Source organism: Drosophila innubila, assembly GCF_004354385.1.
Source record: "Drosophila innubila isolate TH190305 chromosome 3L unlocalized genomic scaffold, UK_Dinn_1.0 0_D_3L, whole genome shotgun sequence".
Taxonomy (NCBI): domain Eukaryota; kingdom Metazoa; phylum Arthropoda; class Insecta; order Diptera; family Drosophilidae; genus Drosophila; species Drosophila innubila.
In genome coordinates, this window is record NW_022995376.1 from 15,668,893 (window position 1) to 15,680,665 (window position 11,773).

The 11,773-nt window shown below is 38.5% G+C and overlaps 1 protein-coding gene across 1 annotated transcript; it reads left to right on the plus strand.

Moving 5' to 3' along the window:
* The first annotated feature begins 2,780 nt into the window (after positions 1 to 2,780).
* On the plus strand, positions 2,781 to 7,132 carry LOC117788652 (transcription factor Sox-1b). Its single transcript, XM_034627483.1, has 3 exons — positions 2,781 to 3,099; positions 4,090 to 4,667; positions 6,346 to 7,132. Exons 2-3 carry the CDS (start codon positions 4,183 to 4,185, stop codon positions 7,043 to 7,045), a joined length of 1,185 nt encoding a protein of 394 aa, XP_034483374.1. The 5' UTR covers positions 2,781 to 3,099; positions 4,090 to 4,182; the 3' UTR covers positions 7,046 to 7,132.
* Positions 7,133 to 11,773: the final 4,641 nt, after the last annotated feature.

Here is an 11,773-nt window from a genome sequence, read left to right on the forward strand (position 1 = left end):
ATTGAACTCAGGTTGCAGGTTGACTGTCCAGTGAGACCCTACTGTCATCCCATCACAAAATGACTCTCGCATTGTACACCCTACTCAACCCTTTTAATTTGGGGAAACTCGGAGCTCATTTAATACACAAATCACGATTAGCGAGCCACATTTCCATTTTTGGCCAAAAACCGGCATCCACACATGCAAATTCTGGCAATGAAAATGGAAATGACGATGGTTGAAACTCCTCCATAAATTATTGCAGCCAAACAATGCGCCGAGTTGGAGGACAATGCGAATGGAAATGGAAGGCAACTCAAGAGTCGTAAAAAGTGCTACGAAAATACTCAAAATTATGGCAATCACATATTCGCTGCTTTTTGAGAGAGGGGAAAGTGTAGGGTCAGGGGGGGGGAGAGGAGCAGCTCCTCAGTCTGGTCATAAGTAGCGCAACGGAATTGAACGATGCTTTCGTTTCATTGTCCCAATGCTGGACATAATAGAGCAGGCATAATGTCCATTATGCGAGAACAAATGGCAGCTGGCATAGTGTGCCAGGACACGATAACAGTCGACGACAGCAGGAGCAGGCACAAGAGCAGAATCAGAAGCAGAAGCAGGGAGCGAAAAAAGGAAGAAACAACGCTCACAGCAGTGAGCAAACAGAAGAAGTCAAGCCAACTGTTGCTAGCCCATTGTTTTGGCCATGTGCCTTGGCCAATAAAATGCATTCAGCTCGCATGCAAAACAAAAACGATAAAAAAGCCGTCACCATTGAGAACGCGTCTAAGCAGCCGCAGCGCCATCCACGGCTCCCAATCCTCCCACTCCTCCCCAGCATTGTCTATGCCATTGGCCAAAGCGACACTCGACACTCCACAGTCGACACTCGACACTCGACACTCGAGCCGTCGACATGCGCGCAACGTTGCCACACAAAAGGGCGCCAGTTGTGGCATGAATTGGTTGGTGGTTGGGTGCTGGAATTGGGTGGCATGTAGCAGAAACCGTTGATACCGCTGCCATTTTATTGCCAACGGTCTGGGAAGGCGGTGGCTATCCTCTGCCCCCACTCCGCACATTCTGGCCAAAAACTCTACACAGCCACCAACGCGACTGGAGAGCGACGCATGCGCGCAATTATTTATCTAACATTTGGCGCCAAAAAATATTTGAAATTTTATTCCAGAAAACCTTTTTAAAATTTAACATAAAATCCTGTAACTGAAAAATTAAATAGAAAACTAGAGACTATTAAAATTGTCTGGCCATTAATAATAGATACATTTTCTATCAGCTTAAAATAAGAATTTTAATTTTAATATAACTTAGTTGTTACATTTTATTCTAGAAAGCCTTTTTAAAAACAAACATGAAATATGAATCCTGGAAGTGGAAAATTAAATAACACTATAGACCATTGGAATGTCTGGCTTACATTTATGAAAGATACATTATCTGTTAGTTTTTAATTTAAACTTTTAAATATATATAATTTTTTTATACACTTATTAAGATTTTGACCAATTTCAAAAATTCCACATATATAGTTTACTTTAATTGTTAATTTAAATTAGTTTTATTTAACCATTTAAAAATTATACCCACGTTTTAACCCTCATCCGCATTTTTAGCTTAATCATAAACGTGACTCAAGCAATCGATACCATTTATCAATAGAATTCATTTTTAAAAAAGCTTCTATTATCTTCAATTTGTTATTCCAACATTTATATATAGAATTGACTTTCTTAAGTTAAGAACTATCAAAGGGATTACTTACAAAGTGTAACTGCTTGTGTAGAACTCTAATTTCTGGAATTACAAATATTATGCAAAGATTAAAGACAACCCTCATTGTCAAATTAAAGCCTTTTCGATGTTTTATGGTCTCAATTACGTGGAAAATAATTGAAACTACCGAATGACGAATTTCCTGTATAATTTGCAACAAACAAGGAAAGTAATTGAATTGATAACACTTCCCTTGTACCCCGTCTAAACAAAGGGAACCAAAGGGTATCAACATAAGTGCAACTACAATTGCATACGATTACCCACCTAAATATATATATAAAGATATACACGATCGGAGCGTCGATCGATTGTGGGAGCAAACAAGGCGTCAGGCCAAATTGATAAGCAACTGAATATGATTTTTGGTCGAGATTATCTTATAAGTCTTACAATAAGGAAAACATACAAAATATCAGATATTATTTGTATTGTGGCTGGAAGAAAGGGACGCAGGACAAACAATCGCTCAAAGAATAGCAACAACAACAACAGCAACAATAACAACACTACAATTTCGACAAGATGAACAAATACAAATACAAATATGAAATGTTGAAGTTACTCGAAGAGGTAGTTCAGGGGAGGGGTAGAGAGGGTGGAGGGAAGAGGGTATAGGGTATAGGGAAGAGGAAGAGGGTAGAATGTAGCGCTAGGAGCAGCAGCAAATTTTATCACTTAGCCGCCACGTTGTCGTCGCGACGTCCTACAACGAGAGGTGTCAAAATGAAAACTCTACAAACACCAGTCTCGATATTTCGCTCTCTCTTTCTTTTCTTCTCTCTTTCACTCCTTCGCTGTCTGTCTCCCTCTCTCTCGTTCGCTCTTGTGAACGCACAAGCAACTTGCAACCACTACAATAACAACACACACACACACACACGCATACTACGTTGTTGTTTGCCGTTTTTCCCTCTGGTTTTTTGTGTTCCGCCAACTGTCGCAAGTTTTCGAATGCCCATCCATAGATTGTGGCACAGTCCATAGAATGTGTGTGTTTCAAATCAAAATTGTCGCGCACTCGACACGGACGCACCGGCTCCGGCACTCGGCACTACGGCACTACGGCACTCGGCTCCGGGTTTAGTTGTTTAAGCCAACACAATACGCAAAAGAAACGTATTTTCAATTTTCAAGTGTCGTTCAAAAGCGTTTTGTCTAGTGTTAAGATCAAGATCACTACCTAAAATACTGTATTATAAAAGAAATATATGTAGACATAATAAATCAAAGTGTTTGTTTAGAAAGTGTTTAATAACTAAACCCACTTACGATCATATTAATTACGCGGGATTACGCATAAAATCCACAACTTTACGTAAGGTAAACAAAATTTCAATATATCATTATAGGTAGACTAATTTAATTGAAATTGAATGTGAATCATAATTTTATTATTTGCTCAAGAATTGATTGATTGATTCGAGTTTGATATTGATAGTGATTTATTTACTATTCCATTTCTGCATAGATAAAAATCAATGGAAAATAACGTAATTTGTAATAATATTTAGAGTTATTAATAGCGATCTTAGACTCATACTATTCCAACATTCAAGTATTCAATTTTATCTAAAATTTGTAAGCTAATAAATCTACTTTGTTTATGCTTCTCTCTGAGTTCTAAGATCATATAAATACTATTATTATATGAGCATTACACCAACTTATTTTAATATCTGAAAGCAATGCAATTTTAAAAAGGTATTTTAATTTATTTTATTTAATTATTTGTCACCAGATATAAATTTATAATTTTTTTTAAGATTTTTTTATTTTTGTTACAATTGAAAAAGTCTCTAAATAACGGCTTCTAAAATTAATTTAAGCTATGTATAGAGATGTTTTTGTAATGTTATTTTATGCTATAATGAAAGTTTTCAAAAAGATTGTCAGCAAATAATGCTTATTTTATTTTTCAAAATATATTGCTGCCATAGAAGTTTTAATTCAATATTGAGATGTCTAAAAATATATCCATATATTCTCAAAAATTAATCCGTAGTTGATTAAAGCTATTTTAATATCTAGTGATGTCATATATTACATTGAACATAACTGTAACTATAAATTAAATATTTTGACATGTTTATGAGTAGATTATGAATACATAAATATTTCCAAGAATCAGCGTTGGTTAGAAACACAGTGCAGACATGGCGTAAGGGAAAGGGGGTTTTTGGATTACCTCATTTTAGGAATTTCAAAGCTCCCCCAACTCGAAACCCCTTTCAGAATACAATGTGTGTCTGCTTGACATTTTGGTTGGAAACAAAGCGTGTCTATTGAACTCTATTACCGTTTGCATTTCAGCATTTTAGTATTTCAGCACGGTCAGTGCAGCCCGGCTCGAATTCCCCAACGGACAACAGACAATCGGGCCACTCACCTGACACAAAATTCACCATGACGAGTATTTCGGCACTGCTGCATCGCAGTCACAATCACAGTCACAGCCACAATCACAGTCACGGCCACAGTCACAGTCACAATAGCAATGGGTATACGAGCAGTGGAAGTGGCAGCAGCTGTCACAGTCATCACAGCAGGAGCAGCCTCTCACCTTTGCCGCTGGCAACAACAACAATCGGAGGTGCCACAACATCGCCACCACCACCGCCACCACAGCAGTCGGTGGTGCCAAAGCTGCAACAACAACAGCAGCAGCAACAACAAAATAATGGCAGCAACTCAATTGGGAGCTCGCATCATGACCACATTAAACGACCAATGAACGCGTTCATGGTCTGGTCCAGAGGACAACGGCGCAAAATGGCCCAGGACAATCCGAAAATGCACAATTCAGAGATATCGAAGCGTTTGGGTGCCGAGTGGAAATTGCTTACCGAATCACAGAAGCGTCCATTCATTGATGAGGCCAAGCGATTGCGGTGAGTATCTGTGTGTATGAGTGTGTGTGTGTGTTTGCATGTGTGTGAGGGTTTGTCGTCTGGTTACAATTTAAGCGATTAGCTAAGACAATGGACAGCTATTGTGAGGCTCTAAAGTGGCATTGAGGAACGTATTCGTGTCCATATTTCATTTGGTTGCATATCTTGGGTAAACAATTCAATACAATTCAATACAATTTTTGTGGCTTAGGTGGTATAAACACCGAGTCTCATTGCATTCAATTTCGATTGTGACTGTCTAAATCCTTTTATTGATTGTATTTGACTGCCAAATGATATTGTGTAAACTTGATGCCTGACATTTATTAATGAGCCTAGTTCGCATTTTTTAGGGCTTAAACTAATGGCCATTCGATTTTGGTGCGGTTGAGACAACAACAGTTGAAAAACAAGACACACTGTTCAAATATTTGCCAATGTGCGAGGTCTCGATAAGGCGACAGCATTTTATATACTTTTTCTTTCTTTTTTTCAATTTTTAATTTTTGTTGTTGTTGTTTAAGGTTGTAAGATAACAGGGGCTGACCAATTTGTGTATGGGAACTGCAACAAAGAGCCAAAAGTATATTTGGGCAAAGAAAGCAAAAGTAACTACAACAAGAACCACAACAACAAGTATCTATAATAATAACATACACACCTTTTATCAACATTTATCGTTCGTCAAACAAATGTCAACAATTGCGCATTGTTGCAGCTGGGAATACGGAACAAAACTCTAGAGCTGAAGAACTTAAGAACTCCAGAACTTCAGAACTTAAAGACTCACTCTCGCCTTGCTAAATGGTCAGATAAGCATTGAGGAGAGAGGCATTACAGGAGAGGTTTTATAGAAGGGTTTCGGCTTCAGTTTATATACTCTACAAACAAGATTGAACGGGGCTTAAGCGACTTTGCAGTTGATAAACCATATTTCCGTTCCTAAACAAATACAATTTCTTGAAATACATTGATTTTATATTTTTGGGCAGCAAAAAAATGAATAGGGAATAAATACAGGAATAGATCTAAGAAAGTCTTAAAAATATCAAATTTTATATTTTTTGCTATTTAAATTTTTGATATAATGACAGAAATTTTTGCACTTTTTAGCAAGTCAAAAAATAATTATTATATATCTTAAATATTTATTAAAGTTCTCAACAAGTAACAGTTATTTTTGATTTTATTTCTTGCTAACAGCTATAAGTATATGATTTTTATTAAAAAAAAATAAAGTAATAAGTAAAAACCAATAATTTTGATCAAAAATTGGACTTCATATTAAAAGCACATCCTACTTGTATATAAGTAATTTTCATTAATTCTTGTAGAGGAGTAATTAGAAACATATAACTATTTTTTTTATCATTATATTTATTAATGGTTTTAGAAGTGGAAAAATGTATAACAATTATAGCTGTTATATTAGATTTTAATGTAAATATATGGCGAAGATAACATAATATTAAGCTCGATTTTAAAAATTAAATACAGGGTATGTTGACAGTTGTTAATAATACAGCTACGTTTTTATGGCCCAGGGAAAGAAGGGAACGATATTCAACAAGAGATTGACTTTATGATATCATCGCCATCGTTCAATCGTTCAATCGTTTTAATATCGATGCCGTTGCCCGATCTTTGATCAGTGTTTCAACATTTACTCAATTTACAGCGCGCTGCACATGAAAGAGCACCCCGATTACAAATATCGTCCGCGTCGCAAGCCAAAGACGCTCAACAAGTCACCGGTGCCGGGTGGCGGCGGTGGCGGAGGCGGTGGCAGTGGAGCCGGAGGAGGAGGAGCTGGCGGCACAGCTGGCAATGGAGTTGGTGCCGGCGGTCAGTTGGGCAAGGAGCAGAGTCAAGCACAGCACTCGCCACTTGGGGGACACAGTCTGACCCATCATCATCATCACCATCCACATCATCCGCATCCACATCCGCATGCCGCTCATGCTGTCCATGCGCATCATCATGCGCAGCTGAGCGCCGTTGCAGCCGCTGCAGCTGCTGCCGCCGCCGTCTCCCACTCCCACTCACATTCCCCCACCTCACTGGCCGCCAAATATGGCTTCGGATCACCGCTGGAATTGTCGCTGCCACGCGTTCCAGGTGGATTTCCCGGGCTGGGGCATTATCCATTGGATCCAACCCTGGCGCTGGATCTCCAGGCACGTCTCCAGGCCATGTACGCCGGCGGCCTCTATCATCCGTGGCGCTACTTGCCACTCATCAGTCCGGAGACGCCACCATCACCGCCCAGCAGCAGCGGCACGGGCATCTCATCCTACGGCTGCGTCAAGTCGGCCAAATCCTCGCCAGTCGCCGTTCCCATGCCCTCGGTCGCCACAACGCCGCCCAACATCATTTGACCGACTCCGCTGCGCTTCGGCGCTGCTGCCGCAGAGCATGCGGTCTAAAGTTACACCCGGACTAAGTGCCGCCTCCAACAAAAAAGATTAAAAAAACAAATCCCCACCCAGAAAAACTGGTAGCAGCACCAAAAGCTGCCCATTTGCTAGTGTAGAACCCTAGTGTTAGCTGAATCTTTGTGTGAGTTTCTTCTTTCTTAAGTTGCATGTTTCTGTTAAACCCCCCCCTTTTACCCCCTGGTCTATGTTTAAACTATTGATTTTGATATGTGGGCTTTTAAAAAAAAGTAAATTATCAAAAGCATAATTACTGCAGCAGAGCGAAGTGATGCCAGGAAGAATTTATACTACAGTGATGTATATAATACAGGCAAGAATATTATCAGAATCCATTATATGATAGTATTACAGTAGTATCGATAACTACACATAAACTGTAAAATTTGATTAATTTATGATCGTTTTTTTTACCGATCACTTTAATTTTTAATAAGGCACATTTTTAAATTATTTTCACTTCTAATCACTTTATTTAAAAATATCTTAAAGTCAATTTTCTTTTCTTCTGTCAGAAAAATGATTATCTTTTTATTAAATTATTAAATTTTCAAATTTATTTCTAGAACTATTGAAAGCCTAATCTGAAACTACATAACATAATACAAATACAGGGATTGTTTTGTACATTTTCAGATCAAATTATAGATAAAGTTCAAACTCTTTTATATTTCATCTTTCCTATTTACTTTTTCCAATTTACCACAATCGAAATCAACTGTTTAAATGTAGCGCCTTAATTCGCTTCTAAGTTCTTAGTGCTTTATATCAATATTGTTGAGACCCGATTTTGTGTAATATATGCGTATATAAGTATATATGTATGTATATATATAAAAATCTATATTTTAATGTGATATTAAAATTGAAAAGAAACAAAATATGAAAACTGTAAACGAATAAACGATTTTTAAATAGTACACGCCCCACTGATTGATGAAGACACTTGTAAGACCCTTGTACCCCATCCACCATCCAGTACGAGCTATAGACCGATAGAGCGAGCGACATCAACCAGCCAGGCAATCTGTCAGCAGTCAACCGACAGGGGGCGCCACAGGCGCGTGAATAATAACGACAATGTTTGCTGATGCGTTGATTATTAGTTTAAATTGCCAACCGCTCGGGGGGTTGTCTACCCATTCAGGGGGTGGTTGCATTTACAACTCTCTCAACATTCAACTGTCGGCAGTGAGTGTTGAGAGTCGAATACTGTTGCTTAATGGGATTCACTACGCCCACTTGTTTATGCAACCGACTGTGAACTGCGATGAGGCGTGGCAGACGGGCACAAAAAAACAATTGACACCTTTTCAGGCTGACGACCAAAACAAAGAAGTAACCAACCACCCCCCAGGACAGAGGGGTGGGGGGAAAGCGAGATGATGGCACAAGCGTGGCAATCGCGACGGCATCATAACCAGCTCAAAAGCCGCACATAAAACTCACACAAATGCCACGCTGCAGCGTAACCAAAGTGCTGATAAGAAAAGCGAACGTCGCGCGTTCTGTCTGCCCAAAAGAAACCCACACTCCCACCTCACAGTCCCCCCAGTCGCATCCCTTGTGCCTCTCCAACTACAACTACAATTCCAACACTGACAATTCAACCCGGCAGCCAAAAGTCGTGCGCTGATTGTCAGAGAGACAGAAAGACAGAGGGACATAAAGACAGAGAGACAGGCAGACAGACAGACAGACAGACAGACAGACAGACAGACAGACAGACAGACATACACAGCGAATGAGAGCTCATGTCTGGGTGCCTTTTGTTGCCGCAAGGTCGTTTTTATAGTGTCCTGTTCCGAAACCGAGACTGAGACACAGAACCAGACCGAAACAGAGACCGAGACCCGGCAATAAAGACATTTAGCCCCTCGTTGTTTGTATTTGACCTCAGTCACAGTGCAAATCACTTGTGCGAAACACTGCGAAATGCTACAAAAATATTTACCCAATGAAGATGTCACAAGCGCTGAAAATTAAACTGCCCACTTTCCACCCCGCACAGTCAAATAGTAGCATTCCACCACGAAAACAGAACTATTGAAAAGTATAGATAGAGAAGGAGCAAAAAAGTGAGGGAAAGAGAAGAATTAATTAGGTGATAAATAGCTAACTATGCAATAAAACAATTAGGCTCACAGACTCTTTTGGGTTAGCCAAAATGTATGCTACATTTCCATAGCCAATGTGTAATTCATATACAGACATGCCATAAAAATCGAAACTAACCGAAAATCTCCCGAAAATATATGTAGATTTGGAAGATTTTCAGTTTGTTTCGCTTTCTGTGGCACCACTGATAAAAAGGCTTCCAAATACCATGACTTTTGACTTTAAAAGCTTCTAAAAATACTTAACAAATTTAGGACTTACAAACTTCTTTGGACTTTCGAATTTTGAAAATTTCTTAGTCAACATATATGTGGAAAAGAGAAGGGATACCAGACTTTTGTCCAGCCCAAGTCCATCTAAAATGGATACCAACTTTTAAATTAATTCATAAGCATAATTATCGAAATCAGAAAAAAAAAATTTACTTTTCAATATAATATAATTATGTATGAGTATGAACGGATTTTAGCTCTACAAAAATCAAAAATCAACATAAAATGCTAATAATTGACTGTCTTCCAATTAACATAGCATAACTGTAACAAAAGAGATTCAAATTTCGCCAAAATGCTATCTCCGTGCAGATCCTGCTTATCTTTGTGAACACAACAGACTTGCGAATCAATTATCAAAATTTAACGGGTCAACTACTTACAGACCTATGTAAAAGTCAATAGCTATCAAAACTAACTGACACGCGCAGGACACGTGCACCCACACTAATACTTACACACACACACACACACAAACGCATACTACTCACACTTATGAAGCTCTTTCAATTTCGCATTGGATTCTCCCAAGTCAGTTGTTTCAGGACAAACAACAACACCCAAAAATACTGAAAGAGGACAAACGAAAAACGTGTGAAATGAAAGTTGTTTGATTTGCTTTGTGCGCTTCGAAAGAGGGAGAGCGAAAGAGTGAGAAAGAGAGAGTGAGTGTTGGAAAAGATGCTTAGAGGTGGAGAGGTAACAAAAGTAGCAATGAGAGCAAAGTCACCATCTATCCAGATCTTCCCGTTCCGCTGCCCACACTACTGTACAAATTTTTGTTTTATTTATTTGGAACGACCTCGCACTGTGGTTGCCCTTCCTTCCACTCCCTTAACCTGCCCTTCATTCCTGTTTCTTCTTGTGCCGTTTCTCTTTTTTTTTTTGCTATTTCATTCCTGGCACACTCACATCCGTTTCGATAAAAAGAAATATTTTCTTTTTGCCATGCGTTGCTGTGTGGCACTTTTCTTTTTGCCCAGCTACTTCATTATTACTAGTACTATATTTATATTTATTTTTTTCGCTTTCTTCTCCTTCTTCTCTTGGCATTATTATTATTATTATTTTGCTGAAGTTGGCTCTTTAAGGTAGCCTAGACCATTACCCATTACGCAGAGGATATTGTGTGGCCATGAATCAATTGGACAATGTCCATTGCCCGGAAATATGGTAAACCAAAAAAATGGCACTCCATTTGCATTCCAGCATTGCGCAGAAGAGAAGGACATTTGACTTTGAATCTCCTTCACCCCACTCCTTGGGGCATCTGCCCCATAATCGCGTGTAATAAATATTAATTTTTTAAGCATTTGTAAGCAGTTTTATCGTGCCAACAAAGGACTACATTTTTTAAGTGCCAAGCCAGCCAAAAAAAAAGGATATAAGATTAAGACACCAAGACGAAGATGAGACATAAAAAATACCAAGCAAATTAGCGACACAGTCCTGGTGGTGGCAGAGGAAGGAGGACGTTCGGGATGAGGTCGAGGATAAGACAGACGCTGCTTCAGCTACTGCGGTTTATCACGCCCACTGCGTCAACGGATTTCCGACGCATGAAAGACAAACAAAAAAGGCATTAAATCGCATTTAAGTCACGGCAAGAGACGCAGCAGGGAAAAGCGTTAGCATCCACCCTCCCAGACTTATACTGGCTTATACTTCATTTGCCTGGCAGAATGAGCAGAAGGATGACGACTACCGACGATACGATATGATGCCCTAACAGTCCCACTTCAGAATATACGATACTCACAGCTTATCATATGAATTTTGAGCTGTGGAAACAAAGTAGCACAAGTACATCTTATAAATAAAGAATCTATTCATTGTAAACTGAAGAGTTTTGTTTGCCTACATATAAAATGTTATGAAAATATTCTCTAATAATTTTATAGGTTATTTAAATATGACAAATATGTTTCATTTGATAATAAGCTTAAGACTCTGTTTGATAATAATTGATTTTTTGTAAAGGAAATGAATATTTATTTAAAATAAATAACACTTATTGGTATATTATAGAACTATTTCGGCAAATAACTATTTCGGGAAAAAATAATTTTTTGAACGATTTTACAAATATTTGAATGCAGAATGAATTAAGAGGCCAAATCAAGACCAAAATGACATTCCGCTTAAAAATCGGTTCAGATTTGATTAAGTTATGACAGTTTGAAGTTGGTCAGACTGCGGATTTAGCCACTTTACAAGTCCAAATTTTTGTTCAATTTCACATGATTTTTTACAAAAAAATGAAAGGTCTCAGAATCAAGTT